We start from the raw sequence: 18402 nt of genomic DNA on the forward strand, positions 1-18402 counted from the left end.
CGCATGCTAACCAGTTCTCTGACACTAACTGGATGTCCAACAAATCATTTAGTTCTGACACTATTTTCCTGGAGTTAGCATCACAAGTTAAAGGGCTCAGTCCCACAGAGCACCCTCACTTCAGACACAAGTCCCAACTCTCGGGCCACCTGTACTTCTGACCCACTGGCTCTAAATCAGTGGCCCCCAAGACCCCCTTCTCAGGTTTGTTAATTTGCTAGAATGGCTCATAGAACTCAGGAAGGCGTTTTTTCGCATTGATTTTTTTTTTTTTTTTGCTGTATGCGGGCCTCTCACTGTTGTGGCCTCTCCCATTGTGGAGCACAGGCTCCGGATGCGCAGGCTCAGTGGCCATGGCTCACGGGCCCAGCCGCTCCGCGGCATGTGGGATCCTCCAGGACCAGGGCACGAACCTGTGTCCCCTGCATCGGCAGGCGGACTCTCAACCACTGTGCCACCAGGGAAGCCCAGGAAGGCATTTTTGATGTTTACTGGTTTATCATAAAGAAATGAACAGCCAGATGAAGAAGTATACAGGGCAAGACCTGGGAGGGTCCTGAGAGCAGGAGCTTCTGTCCCCATGGAGCTGGGGTGTGCCACTCTCTGGGCATGTGGATGTTTTTGCCAACTCAGAAGCTCTCCATACATCTTTGTTTTTACAACCCCATCTCCAGCCCTGACTCCCCATTCCTCCCTGGAGGCTGGGAGTGGGCCTGAAACTTCCCATCCTTTAATCACTTGGTTTCTCCAGTGATCAGCCCCCATCCTGAAGCTACCTAGGAGCTACCTACCATCTTCAGTCACCTTATAGCATAAACTCAGGTGTGACCCAAAGGGGCTCCTTGTGAATAACAAAAGCCATGAGCCCTCGGGCCGGGCACTGTCACCCATCCAACCCACCCCCGCCCCAGTTCCATTAGTTTCCCCCATATATTTCCTAGTTACTCCCCCACAATTTATTGTCCCTTGAAGCTCAAACCCTTTTTCCTTTGTTAAAATGATAGATAAATCCCTGAGTCTAATTGCTCTTTGAGTTTCACTACTTTTCTGTGAACTTCCATGCATGTAAATATTAATAAAAATTGTGTACCTTTTCTTCCATTAATCTGTCATTTGTTGGTTTAATTCACAGACCCTAGTCACTGAATCTAAGGAGGTAGAGGAAAAGTTTTGCCTCCTTGACACAGTAGTGAGTCCCCATTTCACAGACGGGACTTGAGGCTCAGGTAGCAATTGGAGGCTGTGGATTGTAGGGAAGGGGCAGTGATTCCTTGAAGCCCCAAGGACACATCTGAAATGGAGCCTGGATTTTTTGGATCTCTATGTCCCATGAAGGGAGTTGCCCAGGGCATTTGTACGGCATACCTTGCTCTCAGATGTTCTGTTTCCTTGGCCCTTCTTCAGCCTTCCATAGGATGCAGCTCAGATCAGGGACCAAAGGGATGTGAGACCACAGCCTAAGCCTCACTCTGCCTCTTCATCCTCTAATCCCCCCACTTTGTGTCTCCTGGGCAACTTACACTCGCTCCAGCCTAAATGTATGGCTGTGGACGCCTGAGGTTCAGCCTCCCGGCACTCAGCCAGAGTCTTGCCCTTTGGGTCCAGAGGTGTGGGGGGCTCGGGCAGTGGGTCTCATTCCCTGGTGGACAGGTGGCTGCAGCTTCCCTGGCTCCTGAGGGAATTGCATGCATCTACCTGTTCCTGAATTGCCCCAGCACCACAGGAGGGGGACCTTTGCCAGAGGCCAGCCTTGCCTTGGGCAGGCAGCTGGTCTAGAAGTCTGCGGGAGTTGTGACTGGGCAAGCTGCCTGGTTAGGAAGCTAAAACCCTCTTTAGTTTCTTATTCCACTGGTCTCTTCTTAGGTGCCATTATTATAGGGGGAGCTCTGCCTGTCCTGCCATTTGGAGTCCCTCAGCCTCCTCTACCCGAGTTCAGCTCAAGGCTTGGGGTCTGGAGCAAGTCCTTTTGGAACTTTCTGCTTTGATGTTATGGTAATAATGGCCATAGCAAAAAATCGCTTACTATGGGCCAGATATCATTTGTTCTGAGAACAGCAGTTCTCAAAGGGGTCCAGAAACTTGGGGGTTACTGAGACCCTTCCGGGGGGCCCATCAGGCTGAATTATTATTTTTTTGGCTGTGCTCCACGGCATGCGGGATCTTAGTTCCCCGACCAGGGATCTAACCCATGCCCCCTGAAGTGGAAGTATGGAGTCCTAACCAGTGGACTGCCAGGGAATTCCCATGAACTATTAAGATGTCTTTTGCCTCTATCACTTTCATTCTCTCACATGTGTATGGTGGAGTTTCCAGGGGAGATTGGCTATTGCAGCAGGTGGAATGCAGAATCAGATATGAGAATCCAGCTGCTTTCTGTTCAGTCGACATTAATGGGAGGCAAACATGTAAAACAATGCCTCTCTTTTTATGGAATGTTTTTGTTTTGAATGTGATTATTTTTCATTAAAAATGTTATTCGTATCATTAGTAGGTTTATTGTTGATTGTAATTTAAAAGCTAATAGATAAGATGAATGGATAAAGAAGATGTGGCACATATATACAATGGAATATTACTGAGCCATAAAAAGGAATGAAATTGAGTTATTTGTAATGAGGTGGATGGACCTAGAGTCTGTCATACAGAGTGAAGTAAGTCAGAAAGAGAAAAACAAATATCATATGTTAACGCATACATATGGAATCTAAAAAAAAACGGTACTGATGAACCTAGTGGCAGGGCAGGAATAAAGACGCAGATGTAGAGAACGGACTTGAGGACACTGGGGGGAAGGGGAAGCTGGGACGAAGTGAGAGAGTTGCATTGACATATATACACTACCAAATGTAAAATGGATTGCTAGTGGGAAGCAGCAGCATAGCACAGGGAGGTCAGTTTGATGCTTTGTGATGACCTAAGGGGGTGAGATAGGGAGGGTGAGAGGGAGGCTCAGGAGGGAGGGGATATGGAGATATATGTATACATATAGCTGATTCACTTTGCTGTACAGCAGAAACTAACACAACATTGTAAAGCAATTATACTCCAATAAAGATGTAAAAAAAAGAAAGCTAATAAATAGTTTTTAAAAGTCTGTTTTAATTTCTAAATGGCAAATATCGGTAGCTATAACCCATATAAACAGATGCGCTTTGGGATCCTCAATATATTTTTTAAAGAATGGAAAGGGGGCGCTGGACTTCCCTGGTGGCGCAGTGCTTAAGGATCTGCCTGCCAATTCAGGGGACATGGGTTTGATCCCTGGTCTGGGAAGATCCCACATGCCGTGGAGCAATTAAGCCCGTTCACTGCAACTACTGAAACCCGCGTGCTCTAGGGCCCCGTGCTCCACAACAAGAGAAGCCACCGCAATGAGAAGCCCGTGCACCCCAACAAAGAGTAGCCCCCGTGGGCTTCCCTGGTGGTGCAGTGGTTGAGAGTCCGCCTGCCGATGCAGGGGACGCGGGTTCGTGCCCCGGTCCGGGAGGATCCCACATGCCGCGCAGCGGCTGGGCCCGTGAGCCATGGCCGCTGAGTCTGCGCGTCCGGAGCCTGTGCTCCGCAACGGGAGAGGCCACAACAGTGAGAGGCCCGCGTACCACAAAAAAAGAAAAAAAAAAAAAAAAGAGTAGCCCCCGCTTGCAGCAACTAGAGAAAGCCCACACGCAGCAACGAAGAACGCAGCCAAAAAAAGAAAAAAAAAAGGAGAAAAGAAAGGGGTGCTGAGACAAACATTTGAGAACTGCTGATGTAGAAGAGTGGTCCAATCCAGCCTTATGCCTGTTTTTATAAATAAAGTTTTATTGGAACACAGCCACACCGACTCATTAACATAAGGCTGCTTTCCTGGTGCAACGTCAGAGTTGAAGAGTTGAGACAGAGGACATTTGGGCAACAAAGTTGAAAATATTTACTCTCTGTTCCTTCAAAATAAAAAGTTTGCTGATGACTGATGTAGAATAATGCATTTAATCGTCACAAACGGTGCTATTACTAGTTCCCGCTTACAGATGGGAAAAACAGAGGCACAGAGAGGTTAAGTCATTTTCTTAAGGTCACACAGCCAGGGGCTTGGTACCCCTTCTTCTGGTACCCCAGTGTTCCTTGAGAACGATCCCTCTCTCCTTATCTGCAGGTTTTCCGCGATTCTCTGAAGCCCTTTCTTGGGAGAAGCGGGAGCTGCCTTTTCAGACCAAAGAAAGGCCTTTCACCTCAACGTGAACATGGGGTATAACTGGCCTTTTGCTCACCTGAATCAACACAGCTCTCTGACCTCCTAATTTTACTAACTACAGTTCTGTGGCTATCGACTATATTCACAGAAGCATTCACAGAATAGGCAGGGAGGTGAGGCCCTGGGGGTGGGGGGGGTCCTCTACCACCTTCATCTTTGGGGCCAGCTTCTGGAAGCCTGGAGTGGGACTGTCCCAGCAGGTGCATTGTGGCCCGATGGAAAGACATGTTGGGTGGGGCTGAGGGTGGAGGGAGGGCAGACTGTCAATCCCCTCATAAGAAGCCCATCCCCACCTGTACCTCTGATATGCTGCCTTCACCTTGAACTGGCCATGACCATCTTCTGCCACCTATGGGCTGCTCTGAACTCTGATCTCGAGGATTCCCCAATGACTGCGGGTAACTTAGGGGCATCTCAAGAAAGTCTGTGAAATGGGATACAGCTTGGGGTGGAGCCCATCAGAAGCAGCTTCTTGGGTGCAGGCAGGTGGGATGGGAGTGCCAGAGACCTCAGGAAGGGCTCACCTCCCACTGGGGGAAAACTCTCTGGGCACAGGATGTCTGAGCTGGGTTTCCAGGTACCTCCTCCAGGGTGCTTCCAATAGTTTTGCTAATATGTGGGGCCTCACACGTACTCCCTGGGGTCTCACTTGCCAGATCGTGTAGGATGGTCATCCAGGAAGGTTTATCATCCAGGATGGTTGCTTTAGGTACAACCTGGCCTGCAGAAGCAGCAGCAGGCAGACTGTGGAACCCCCGGAGGGCTGCGGGTAGAGGCATGGGCTGGTCAGTGTCTTTGGCTTTAACTTTCTTGCAAAGAGTGCTGGCTGGAGAGCTACAGCGTTCTCATCCTTAGCCACTTTCAAAGCGCCTCCTTCCATGGTTTCCCCAAAGAGACCTGGGGAGTACTTTGCAGAGGATATAAAGACCATTCCAATCCAGAAGCCCTTTGATTCAACTTTTTTTATTTTTTTTTCTTTTTGAATGTCATGCAATAATTCACAGTCCCAAGCCCACAGTTTTCAAACAAGGTAGGAAAAAGGAAAAAAGAAGCAAAGGAAATCGGTGGTGTTTTTTTTTTCTTTTTTCTTTTGTTATTTCAAGCAGGACCAAATATCAGAAAAAAATGCTTCTTTTCTCAATCATTAATTTTTTTGTCCTTTTAAAATTGTTTATTTTTTTTAAATTGATTTCTGCAGGCAGTTATAGTAGGGTTTGGTATAACCAGCAAGCACTCCTGTGTGTGTCTGAGAACGTGTGTGGGGTATGAGTGTGTCTGGTGGAGGTCTGTGTGGGACGCTGGGTTTCCTCTTCGCTTCCGGCTTCTCGCCACACACGGGCCACCAGCTCGCGTTCACCAGGGAAAGGAAAGATTCAGTTGAGATGATAAAACTCATCAATAGAAGCAATTTTTTTCTCCCCGTTTTTCTTTTAAAAATGTTTTTTTTTTTTTTTTTTAATTTCCATTTTCCCCAAGGTTCTCCAAAAATGGCTGAGTTAATTAGAATCCCTTGGCTGTGTGGTTTGTCTGCCCCCAGGGACCCCGTCGTGGGGGGGTCGGGGCTGAGTGGGGGGCGCAGTAGCTGCCCAGGAGCGGCTTGTCCGGCTGAGGGTCTTTGCGGGACACCCTGGTGTGTCCCGGCCCTGCGGACTCCCTCCAGAGGCCGGGGCCGTCCAGCTGGTCCTCTCCTGGGCCCTCCCGGGCCTCCCCCCGTGTGCTGGGCAGGTGGCAGCGAGGTGGCCCCGCGGCCGGTGCGGCTCCTCCCCGGGGGGGCGTGTGCGTGGGGTGCGTGGGGGGGGCCGGGCGGGCGCGGGTGCCACCTCGCCCGGGCTTAGCACCAGTCGTCGTCGTCGGTCTCGCTGTAGGTTTCGTGCAGGCCTTTCCGGGAGCCCGGCCCGCGGGGCCTGGCCAGTCCGTGGGCCGGGTAGTAGCCGTTGGGGAGTCGCCGGCCGTGCCTGGAAGGCGAGGCGCAGGCCGGGCCAGCGGCCCGGGGAGTCCTGGGCGAGCACGCGTGGCGCGCGGGGGGCGGCGCGTCGTAGGCGGCGGCCCGGGGCTCCTCCCCGCCGCCGCCGCCGCCGCCGCTGCCGCTGCCCAGGCCGTCGGGCTCGTCGTAGTCGGAGCCCCGGTAGTAACCGTGGTGCCGGGGGACCGGGGGCCCCTCGGCCGCGTGCGCGCCGGACGCCGGCCACCGCGCCCCGCCGTGGCGACACGCCCTGGGGGACTCGCTCCTGGCCATTCCCGGGACCCGCCGCTCCATCGTGGGCGAGCGGCTGCTGCCGTGGCCCCCCGTGGGCGGCCGCTCCCCGGCCAGGGGCTCGGCCACGGGGCCCGGGTACCTCCGCGGGCCGCTGGGGGCCGCCCGGCCTGGCCGCACCGCCGGCTGCTGCTGCTGCTGCTGCTGCTGCGGGGGACCCGAGCCGCCGGCCTTACGGATCACGGGGGAATAGGACACGTGTGGCCGGGGGGTGGAGGGGGTCTGGGGGAGCTGGCGGCGTCCCCGCCGCGGAGTGCTGGTACCAGATGTTGAGGGGGCTGGGCTTCCACTTACGGAACTACTGCCCTACACGAAAATTGAAACAAAGGAAATCAAAAAAAAAGATACACCAAAATCAACCAGGAGATGGGAGGAGACACAGAGGACGGGAGGGTGAGGACCGAAGGAAAACCAAAGGACAGGAGAGGGACCGGGAGGAGAGGGGGACACAGGACATTCGAATGGAAAAAAAAGGAGAAAAGCAACAGCCACAGGGAGGATGAGGGCAGGAAGAGGCGGAGGAGGACGAGGAGGTCGGGGGAGTGGGAGAGACAAGGAGGGAGGGGGAAGTCGAAAACCAACACAACAAAGTGAAAAGAGAAATGAGAAATGGAGTTTTGTAAGTTTGGGGGTTAAAATAGCAGAAGTTTAAAAAATTACTCACAGGCGTCCAGAGGACAGAAATCATAATCGAAACAACAACAACAAAAAAAAACAGAAGCCGGGTTAAAGGAAAGCAAAAGGCAGCGGGGCAGCCAGCGTGGCCATGAGTTGTAAAGACTACGCTGGCCAGAAACTCAAAACGTGATCCACAACCAAAGAGGAAGCAGCTGCGGGCAGGGAGCGGGTGGCAGGGGGGCAGGGAGGCTGGGGGTGCAGAGTGGGGAGCCAGAGTGGCAGGGGGCAGTGTTCACCCCTGCCCGAGCCCAACCCCCTGGCTTGGGGAGCCCACTCCATGGTGGACAGGGTCAGAGGTCACAGCAGCAGTGGGGACCCTGCCCGGAGTGGCTGTGGGGTGTAGGCCCCCTCCTCTCCCGGGCCCCAGGGGCTCGGCTCAGGGGTACCTCCTGCCACACCCACCTGCCGGTGTGCCATGTGCTCTCGGCCCTCACTGGGTGAGCGGGACCAGCGCTGATCCCGGGCCCGGGTCCGGCCGTGGTCAGGCCGCTCCTGGGCGTAGCGCTCCTTGTCTGGGGGCGGGTGGTGGTGGTGGTGGTGGTGATGGTGCTGCCGATGCTTCCGGTCCTTGGGCCGGCCCCGCTCCTGGTCTCGTTCCTTTGATGGCAGGTCCCCAGACTGGGTGGTCATGCTCAGGTCTGTCCCCAAGCCTGGGCCAGACAGGGTCAGACAGATAGACAGATGGCTGTGAGGGAGGGGTGGCATGGTCTGTGCACATGGGAGGCTATCAAGGGGGTCTGTGGGCCCTAGAAAGGGGCACCTTCCCCTGGACCACCCTGGACCGAGGATGGCCTGGTGGGTGTTGGGAGGGGTGTCGGTCCCCAGGTTCTGAGCAGCAGCTGTCACAGCTTGGTCCCTTTGGTCTGGTCCAGGCCTTTCTGTCTTTTCTCCTTCAGTGTCTACCCCACTCTGCCTTCTGTCCTTTCTCCCCTCCTCTGTCCCCTTATACAGCCTCCGGCCCCTGGGCCCTGCAGGGCGACCCACCTGTGTCCACGTCTGTGTAGCGGCCCAAGGAGCGCTCGGAGGCGCGGTGGCTGCGGTCTCTGCGCCGCTGGTGCTGCCGCTCGTTCTCTTCAGGTGGCACCCTCTCCAGGGAGTAGTCGTCCAGGCGCCGGGCCTTGGGGCCCAGCACGGAGGCTGAGCGCTTCATGGGGCTGGTGTCTGAGATGGTCTGGGGGGGACAGGCCGGCAGACCGGGGTCAGCGGCTGGCACCAAGCAGTCCCGGTCTGTCCTGCCCCATCGGCCATCAGTGACTGCGGTGTGACCGTCCAGGGGCGGGGTCGGGGGTGTGCGTGGCCATGGGCCTCAGGTCCTGATCAACCAGAGCTCCAGGACTCCTCTGTCACCGCCCCCAGGCTCATCCTGGGTTCTGGCCAGGAGGCCCCATTCTATCCACCTCCTGCTGGGACAGGCAGGCCAACCGAAGGGCAGAGCTTCCCCCATTCCAAGTGCAAAGCTGGGAGCCCCGGGGCCCTGGGTGAGGAGCCTCTGCCTCCCCCTCGCTGTCAGGCCTACACGCCCAGGGCCAGGCACCCAGCTCACTGTCCTCCTTGGCCAACTGGGCCTGGACTTCTCTGACCACCTGAGTCTGGCTTCTGTAAGGAGCCCTTGAGGGGCTGCCCTGGCATCTGAGGCCCCGAGGGACCTGTTCTCCTCATCCTTGGCCTGCAGCCTGGGGGCCTGCATGTGCTGCACCCACTGGGTCCAGCTGGGTTCTTTGTGGCTGGGAGAGGAGAGGAGGAAGACGGGGCAGACGTTGCCCAGGGCCTGGCCCAGCTAAGGGGGCAGCGGTACTGCCCGAGAAAGGAGTTTTAAGGAGCACAGGGCTGCGGAACCAGAGGTTCAGGGGTGGTGTTGGGGGAAAGAGCCCCTGAGAAAGAGTGGGCCAGGCAGGGCTGCAGGTCGGACTCCTTGGAATGATGGACCCCCTGGCTTGCGGGCTCTGAAGAGAAGGGGGTGGTGGAGGGGGAGGGAGGAGGGAGGAGGGGGGCGGGGCAGGGTCACTCCTCCAGGCCACACGTGGGGCACACAGAGAACACAACACATGAGGATGGGGCTCCACAGGGGGGAAGGGGGAGGGGGTGCAGTCTGCAAAGAAAGGGTGGGGTCCGAGGACAGGGAGAGATGACAGGACTCCCACGAGGGGGGGTGGGCGGGAAGAGGGGGCCGGAGCCCAGCTGGGCCGCGGGCGGGCGCGGTACATACACTGAGGTTATTCCCACGTGGCCGGCCCCTTCTCCTCTGTCACAGCCCCACGGGATGGTGCACACAGAAAAAACAGAAAGAAGGAAATAAATATAAAAGCTGAGAGGGAGAGTGGAGAGGTGGTAGATGGAAGAGATGCCAGGGTCGGGGAGAGGAACCTGAGGGGGAGGAGAAGGGGGAGGGAGTGAGAGGTTAAAGTCCCCGGTGGTGTGTGGGCGACCCCAGGCCCAGCCGGCAGTCCTCCCATGAGCACAGAGGAGACAGACAGGAGACACCACAGACAGATGGCAAAGGCACGAGACCGACAGATGGGACGGCGTGGCTGCAGGCCCCTGGCCCTGAGCTTTGCCTCATGCAATGTGCCCCAGCCTTGGCTCCGCTGACACTCAAAGCTTTGGGGAGGGGTGGCCGTCGGCTGGCTTGTCCCACCCATCTCCTGGGGCCCAGCAGCTCAGTCCTGGTGGGTGGGCAGGGGGTGGGGGCCCATCAGGATGGGGCTGGGTAGCCACATGCAGGCTGAGTGCCTCCCGCCCAAGTTCCCAGCAGCCAGAGGCCAGGCCCCTGGGTGACCCTGGCCCAGCCAGGCACAGCACAGCCTCCCACCCCGTGCAGATGTCACGGCACAGCACATGGGCAGCCCGCCACCGTCAGACATGCCGCCCCGCCTCTCAGGCTGGGTGGGCAGCCAGCCATGCTTCTGGCTCTGGCCCCTCTGTCCCCATGGGCCTGGGGCAGTGGGACCCCCACCCCGCTCCAACCACCCGCCCACCTGAGCCCTGCAGCTGGGTAAAGCAGCCACACACAGGCACACATCAGGCACACACACCTGCTCCTCCCCAGCGGCCCCCACAGAGACCAGACAGAGAGACGAACCCCAGCTGCCCCCAGGCCCACCCCAGACTCCACTACCAGGTCCTAGGACCTGCCAAGTTCCCCAGAGCGTGCATGTATATGAGCACACACATCCATGTATGTGCGAGCGCGTGTGCGCGTGTGTATGTGTGTGCATGAGCGTATATTCTTGATTGCAGCTCTCGCCTGGGCCAGACACATCACCTCCCACACCCCCTCTGCAACCTCCACATCCTGCTGCCTCGAGCACCCCCAAACGGGGCAGAGACAAACCACTTGGCGGTGGCCACGGTACCCTGACCCAGGGGAACCTCGCCCCCTCTCAGCCCTCCGTCAAGGAGGAGCTAAGAGGACCAGGGCCTCCAGGGGCTCCAGGTGTGGCCTGTAGGGGCAGTGGGACCTGCACACTGCTGCCGAGGGTGCAGGAGGCCCGCCCAGCCCTGGGCCCCTGGGCTCCATGGGGAAGCAGAGCCTCCAGAGGCCAAGTGCAGCCCCCCAGCGTGGTGGGTGAAAGCCCTCACCTGGTTCTCGGCGGGGAGGCGGGGCATGGAGGTGGCCCGGGCCTGGCCCTCCATGGGGAGGTAGTGCTCACTGTCCGAGTAGCCGTCTCTGCCCATCTCTCGCATCTCCACAGACTGCGGGGCAGATGGCGAGGCCGGGTGAGCCCCAGGGCCTGACACGTGGACCCCGGGGGTGGCCCGGTGTGTGCGGAGCTGCAGGTGGGGGGCCCAGACCCCTCCTACTTGTCCTGCCCGGGCCTGGGAGCCATGGGGGCGTGGGGGGGTATGGAGGCACCTGAGAGTTGGGCTGGCTATTGGGCATGTCCGTGGGGGGTCCTCGCTCCGGGCTCCACGTGCCCGTCTTCTGGAACATCTCCTGGGCCCGCTGGGTCACCCAGGATGGGCTTTCCTTCATGCCGCTTTCGTGAGCCATCCTGTGTGGGGCACAGAGACCAGGGTGGTGGTGGGCACTCCGGGGGCTTTCACACCTGACTGGCACCCCCGTTCCCCTGCCTCGTGGCCAGAGGTACACTCACAGGCCTCCTCCTGGGTCCAGCTGGGTGGAGGGGAGGGCATTCTGGCCGGGCCCCCCCTCCTGCGTTGGAGATGGGGGCTCCATGCGCTGGAACATGAGAGGTGTCCGGTTCTGGGGAAGCAGAGAGCAGTGTGTGTGCACAGGGTAGGCGGGGACAGGGGACAGGTGGAGGAGGGCGCCCCAGGCTCAGGCTCTGGTCAAGGCTGTAGTGGCAAGGCTATGGAGGGTATGCTTAGCCCACCCCTGGGGTGAAATCCCAGGAGTCATTCTTGACATGCCCCACCACCCCAAAGCGCACACACACACTCAAGTCTGATCCATCAGCTAGTCCTCAAGACTCTTCCTTCCAAATCCATCCATAACTGGATCACTTCTTACCACTCCACAGCCCACATCCTGGTTCGGCCTCATCAGTTCCGGCCTGGACCAGTGCAGTTGCCCCTTCTCAGGTCTCCCAGATCCAGCCCTTACCCCCCATGGCCACTAGAGGGCACCTGTGAACACCTGCATGCAGTCACTTCCCTCCTCTACTGAGGAGCCCCCGTGGCTCCCACATCACTCTGAGCAAAAGTCAAAGGCCCACTAGGCCCTGTATAATCTGTCCTGTCACCTCCCCACCCTTGTCTCCTCCCACTGCCTCTTGCACACTCTGTTCCACCATATCGACTTCCTTGCTGTTCTCTGAACTCAAACTCATGGTCCTGCCTCAGGGCCTTTGCACTGGCTGTGCCCTCTGCCTGAAACACTCTCCCCCTAGGTATCTTCTTGGCTCCCTCTCCTCTTCCTTCAAGTCTTTCCTCAGATGTCACTTCCTCAGCGACGCCTCCCCTGACTAACCCTTTCAAATCACATTCCCTCCCCTGCCCCCAAATTTTCCCATGGCACTTAGCATTTTCTGCAATGCTATGTAATTTAATCATCTGTCATTGTTGGCATCCCCCCAACTAGGAAGTCTGCTCCACAGGGATTCTGGTCTGCTTTGCTCACAGATGCACCCCCGGAGCTGAGAACCATGCCCGGCACACAGTAGGTGCCCAATAAGTGTTGATGGAGAAGATGGGTCAACCCAGGCTACGTCTCCCTGGCACTGTCCTACTTGTCAGTGACCTGCCTTGGAGCCTGGCCTCATCCCACTGTTCTGGTGGGTCCTCATGGTGGCAAGGAAACCACTGTCTCCCAGCCTGGATGTCCCCAGAGCGATGGACGTAGCAGGGCAGGGCCATCAGGGCTGGGGCCATACCTGCTCCTCGCGCATGGCCTGCAGCTTCTTGGCCTTGCTCTGCCGGTAGTACTCCATGATCATCATGGCTGCATAGATCTTCCCCACCGTCAGGTCCGTGGCTGGGGGCACAGGGTGAGCTCATTGTGGGTGGGGGCCCCTGTGTGCACCAGCCCTGCCGTCCCTGGACCTACTCTTTCCCTCCCCCTCTGTCCTGGTGGGACAGAGCCCGAGGCCAGGCCAGGCCTGGCTCTTACACTTGTGAGGGGTGACCAGCAGGTCCAGCGTCTTCTGGGACAGGTTGGGCCAGATGGCCATCATCTCCTTCCGCAGCTCAGCGTCCATCTGCTGTTTGTCGGCTCCGCCTGTGGGTGGGCACAGAGAGGCATCAGCCGGCCTCTGGGGCAGCCGCAAAGCCAGCGGCTCCTGTTGACCCAGGCTCTGGGATCCTGGTTCCCAGTGGGTCACCAGTGCCCTATGGGCCTGACCCAGAGGAGTCTAGTCCTCAGCAGGGCCAGGGCCTTTGAAAGACCATGTGGGGGACAGTCCAGCCTCCTGAGGGGCCAACCTGGTTCCCACTTACCAGCTGCGTGACCTGGGTGTTAGTCTACTGTGCTGTGCCTCAGTTTCCCCATCTTCAAAATGGGGATGATGGCAATACTACCTGCCTCACTGAGTTGTTTGAAGATCAAAGTAGTTAATGTACAGCATTAGGACGGTGTCTGCTGTAGGGAGCCTGGGGTAAGCCTCAGGGAGCAGTCCTGATAGAGGACGTTGTCCCTCAACCGAGTATCCCCTCCTGTGAATGTTGACCTTGGACAGAGCCAAGCCCTGATCCCTCACTCCAGCCATGGTGGTCATTAAGGTTCTTTGGCAGCAATTCCTGGTCCCTCCTGCCCGAGTGCATGGGAGTGTGGCCCTTCCTGGCCCCTGGGGTTGACCAGGGCCATGGGACGAGTTCTTGCCAATGAGGTGTGAGCAGGGTGAGGTCCCACTTTGGGCATTAAATGGCCAGTGCAGGACCCTCCTGAGTTCTCATTCCCTCTGTCACAGCGGCTGGTAATGTTGGGGACAGTGGTTGCCCCCTCAGGCCTGGTCCCTAAGTGACTGATGAACAGAAGCCCCTGCTGACCCCGCAAGTTCCCACATAATGGAAGTGGGAAGCGAATCTTTGTTGGTTCAGGACCTTGGGGCTGTTTGTTACAGTAGCACATTCTCATCCATCCTAACTGATACACCAGCTTGGCCCCTGCTTCTACTCCTGTTTCACAGCCCCAAACAGGGGCTATTCTAAACATTTACCAGCTGGTAGGAGAGGGACATTGATGACAGAACTAGAGCAAGGGCCTGAAGGCTCTCTGCTGGACCAAATATTAACCCTGTGGTTGCTGGATTACGGGAGGAGATCTAGGAGAAGGGCAGGAGCCGGCTGCCAGCCAGTAGAGAACTATTGCAGTGTTTAACAACCATCCACGGGGGCCTGTGGCTGAGTAGCTGGACTGCCCAGACAGCCTCAACATCCCCCTTTGCCTCCATTCCCTGTCCACCTCTTGTCGCCCAGCATCTGCCCTCTTTGTCCCTCCTTCTCCCACTCCTCCATTTCCCGGGCCCAGCCCGGAGCTCCCTCTGGAGCCCCTGCCCAGCTTCTCCTTCTCAGCAGATGTGGGTCAAAGCACAGACATCTGCCAGGCACTCCATGGAGCTTTCACTCATCTTCCCCCGTGTGACTCTGGAGATGGATGCCTTTATTTTGAGAAAAATCCTTCAGAAGGGCCTTTTTGCAAGTCAAGCTCAGATCCTGTTCCAGAGTGAGGATACGGAGGCGGTGGGGAGCTGAACTGCCTGGACCAGTGTAATCGCTTCTGCCAGGTCGCCTTGCTCCTCCCACAGCCACCAGAGGGCGCCCGTGAACACCTGAGTGCAGTTGCCTCTGCCCGGGTCCGCCTCGTCCTCCCACAGCCACCAGAGGGCGCCGAGGAACACTTGCATCAGTCACCTGCCTCCTCTGCTCAGAGCCCTTCAAGGCTCTCACCTCACCCAGGGTGATCCCCCGAGTCCACAAGGCCCTGCACAATCCGCTCTTATCTCCTCTACTTTCCCCCTTGCTCACTCTGCTCCAGCCACACCAACCTCCTCGTTGCTCAGCAAACACGCCAAGCACCGTCCTGCCTCACTCAGGGTCTTTGCATGGGTTGTTTCCTCTGCCAGGATGGTTCTTTCTACAAATATCTATGTGGTTCCCTCCCTCACCTCCTTCAGGTCTCTGCCCAAACCCTTTATCAAAGAGGTCTTCTAGGGCTTCCCTGGTGGCGCAGTGGTTGAGGGTCCGCCTGCCGATGCAGGGGACACGGGTTCATGCCCCGGTCTGGGAAGATCCCGCATGCTGCGGAGTGGCTGGGCCCGTGAGCCATGGCCGCTGGGCCTGCGCATCCGGAGCCTGTGCTCCGCAACGGGAGATGCCACAACAGTGAGAGGCCCGCGTATCGCAAAAAAAAAAAAAAGTCTTCTAGCTGCCTCCCAACCTAAAACAGCTGCCCCTCCTTCGACGCCTTTTTGCTGCTTTATTTCTCTGCTCTTTATCATCTCATGCTGTTGTTCACCACATCACCACTAGGGGGCACAGTCCACGGTCTTGTCTCTTTTCGCTGCTGGTGGTTGCAGGGTCTAATGATACAAGGGACTGTGGTCACTGGAGCCGACCTGCATGGGTGTAGGGATGATTGGCGGGCCTGGACACAGGTTGGGAGGCTGTGGGAGATCCTTGGGAAAATCATCTGTGTAGCTGGGTTCTCAACGTACTTGACACCAACCTATGACAGGTTTTTTTTTTTTTTTTTTCCTCTAGGGAAGCAGTTGGAATTAATAGCTAAGTCTCTTGTCCACTGTAGCTAAGTGAGGTGCCTGGGGTCTCTGTGGCTCCTTCTCAGAGACATGGGAAGGGAAAGAAGAGAACATGACATTCTTGTGAAAAGCCACTTTCTCCTGACAGCTTATATATTTCCTGTTTCTAGTGGAGAAAAGGAAGATACCTATTGTTAGGGACTGAATTGTGCCCCCCCCCCAAATTCATGTTGAAGCCCTAACCCCCAGTGTAACGGCGTTTGGAGATGGGGTCTTTAAGAAAGTCACTAAAGTTACATGAGGTCATGAGGGTGGTCCCTAATTCAATAGGACTGGTGTCCTTATAAGAAGAGAGAGATAGACACCAGGGATGCACATGCACAAAGGGAAGGCCATGTGAGGACACAGCAAGAAGGCGGCCATCTGCAAGCTGAGGAGAGAGGCCTCAGGAGAAACCAAACCTGCTGGCACCTGAATCTTGGACATCCAGTCTCCAGAACTGTGAGGAAATACATTTCTGTTGTTTATGCACTCAGTCTCTGATAGTTTGTTATGGTGGCCAGAGCTGATTAAGATACCTGCTCTTGGCATGTGAATCAGGTAAGGTCAAGGTTTCTCACCCTGTCAGCACTGTCGACACTTGAGGCTCCATCATTCTTGGTTGTGGGGTCGTCCTGTGCATTGCAGGATGTTGAGTAGCACTCACTCACCCCAGTCCTGACAACAAAGCCTGTCCCCAGACATTCCCAGGTGTCCCCTGGTGGATAAAACTGCCTCCAGTTGAGAACCACCTTAGACTCTTTCTGCTTTAATTCACTGGGAAATCTTGCATTCAGGATTGTCGTTCACATTTAAATAAAGGGAAAATCCTTAGGGGATTTCAAGGTGGCCCTCCCCTGGTGTCAGGAGATCTGCTCAAGGCCGCATCTCAGGTTTACTCCTCCTCCAGGTACAGAATTGTTAACACCGGGGGTCCCAGGGACAGAGGGCTCCCTGGTATTCAGGCATCAGTCCCCCACAAACCAGTTGTGTCCCAGAGTTTATCGCCCGAAGGGTCCTCCCCTCTCCCACATCCCTCTGCACACCTCTGGTGAACGTTCTCTGTTGCAGGGTCTGTTCTTTGCACTCTGAGACATTCAAGCAGCATCCCTGGCCCCTACACACCAGATACCGTGAGCACCAGCCCTCTCCCAGTTGCGACAACCCAAACTGTCTCCGGACATTGCCAATGTCCTCTGGGGGCAGAATTAACGCCTGGCTGAGAACCCCTGACTTAGGGTTTAACCCCTGACCTGGATCCACAACCTCTGACCCTGCTTTTTCCATAACATTTCTCGCTTTTGAACACGTTACAGATCTACTTATTTATCGTTGCCTGTTTATTTGTTGCCTCTTTCCCCACAGCCCCACAAGGGCCAGAGGTTCGTCTGTCGTTCACTGCCACATCCCACGTGCCAAGGACAGGGCCAGGCACACAGCAGGTGCCCAGTGGATGTTCTCATTCAATGAGCTGATAATGCAGGCAGGTCAAAGCCTTTCAGCTCCCACCAGGCCACCCCAGAACCTTCCAGGCCATTGCAGAACCCACCTCCAGACAGAGCCTGGTCTTTGAGGGTATTAAAGGACGAGACAGTGGCCTTTTGGCTGGTCAGCCACGTGGAGTTCTGAAGGAGAGTCCAGACTGGCCCGGACTCAGGGAACGCTGGACAGCTGTGGAGATTCTGCTACTGGCTGGCTGAGGCCTTGTCTCTTCTCCACACAACCCTCCACTGCTGTCCACAGCTGTTAGCACGCAGGCGGCACAGTGTTTATAAAGCTCTCCCTGCAGGGTCTCAGCAGAAGCCAGAATGTTAGCTTGAGGCTGGGGATTTTTAAAAAAACTTTTATTTTATATTGTGGTATTTTTTTTTTTGTCTGCGCCGAGTGGCTTGTGGGATCTTAGTTCCCCAACCAGGGATCAAACCCCGGGGCCCTGGCAGCGAGAGCGCCAAGTCTTAACCACTGGACCAACAGAGAATTCCCTGGAGTAGCTGATTAACAATGTTGTGTTAGTTTCAGATGTACAGCAAAGTGATTCAGTTATATGTATACATGTATCTATTCTTTTTCAAGTTCTTTTCCCACTTAGGTTATTACAGAGCGTTTAGCGGAGTTCCCTGTGCTATATTGTTGGTTATCAAATTTTTTTTGTTTTTTTTGCAGTACCTGGACCTCTCACTGTTGTGGCCTCTCCCGTTGCGGAGCACAGGCTCCGGACGCACAGGCTCCGCGGCCATGGCTCACGGGCCCAGCCGCTCCACGGCATGTGGGATCCTCCCGGACCGGGGCACGAACCTGTGTCCCCTGCGTCGGCAGGCGGACTCTCAACCACTGCGCCACCAGGGAAGCCCTCAATTTTTAATATAGCAGTGTATATATGTCAATGAGGCTGGGGATTTTGGATTTTGATGTGTTAACTGGGTTTACATTCATTCAGGCAGGTGGCTGGCTCTGCCCTCATCACCTTCTGGTTGGGGTGGGGAACAGGAGGGCAGTGGGGGATGATGGGACACAGCCCAAGCCCCTTGGGGGAGGTTTCAGGGATCCAGACACAGGTCTAGAAGAAAAAGAAACATGAAGACAGAGGATTTCTCCCCAGACAAGAATGAGAGTCTTCTGGGAGGAGAGAACAGAGGGGTGAGTGGGAAGGAGAGACAGAGAAGAGGAAGGACAGACACAGAAGGGACACAGAGAGATAAGCAGAGAGACCTGCCTTCTTTCTCTCCCAGCTAAGATGGGCCTCACAATTTTTGAAGAATCTGAAGAATCACTGAGGTTAATCCACTCCCCCATGTTACCCCCTGCCTGCTGGAAAGGAACTCAGTGTGTTTAGAAGCAAATTCAGTGCTGAAAAAAAGTGTATTGTACTCTCAGCTGGCCTGAGAAGTGATTCTGTTGAAATGGCTGTGATTGTCATCACTGTTAGAACTGTTGTCCCCAAGCTCTCGGCTGAACTTCCTTGACTCCAGAGCTGTGCCCCATGGAACTCTGGGAGGGGACAGGACGGGGAGGGGTCCCTGGCTCAGAGATGTTGGGGGCATGAC

General features: G+C 56.1%; 2 protein-coding genes across 6 annotated transcripts in view; one reads left to right on the plus strand and one right to left on the minus strand.

The window, feature by feature from the left end:
• Positions 1-18402, plus strand: part of GCDH (glutaryl-CoA dehydrogenase) — a 415847-nt gene that overhangs the window by 250929 nt on the left and 146516 nt on the right. The gene's annotated exons all lie outside the window — the stretch shown is intronic.
• Positions 6066-18402, minus strand: part of CACNA1A (calcium voltage-gated channel subunit alpha1 A) — a gene marked incomplete at both ends in the record, with an annotated part of 240306 nt that continues 227969 nt past the window's right edge. For 4 of the 5 annotated variants that reach the window (XM_081230532.1, XM_081230530.1, XM_081230531.1 and 1 more), the window contains 9 exons: positions 6066-6794; positions 7569-7816; positions 8151-8337; positions 9373-9408; positions 10746-10859; positions 11020-11158; positions 11261-11370; positions 12500-12600; positions 12736-12843. In XM_081230532.1, the coding sequence (XP_081086658.1) occupies positions 6066-6794; positions 7569-7816; positions 8151-8337; positions 9373-9408; positions 10746-10859; positions 11020-11158; positions 11261-11370; positions 12500-12600; positions 12736-12843 (1772 nt within the window). The remainder of the gene's footprint in view (positions 6795-7568; positions 7817-8150; positions 8338-9372; positions 9409-10745; positions 10860-11019; positions 11159-11260; positions 11371-12499; positions 12601-12735; positions 12844-18402) is intronic. The other variant, XM_081230533.1, reaches the window with a different exon arrangement.

Source organism: Mesoplodon bidens (assembly GCF_964165515.1).
Source record: "Mesoplodon bidens genome assembly, chromosome: 4".
NCBI classification, from domain to species: Eukaryota; Metazoa; Chordata; class Mammalia; order Artiodactyla; family Ziphiidae; genus Mesoplodon; species Mesoplodon bidens.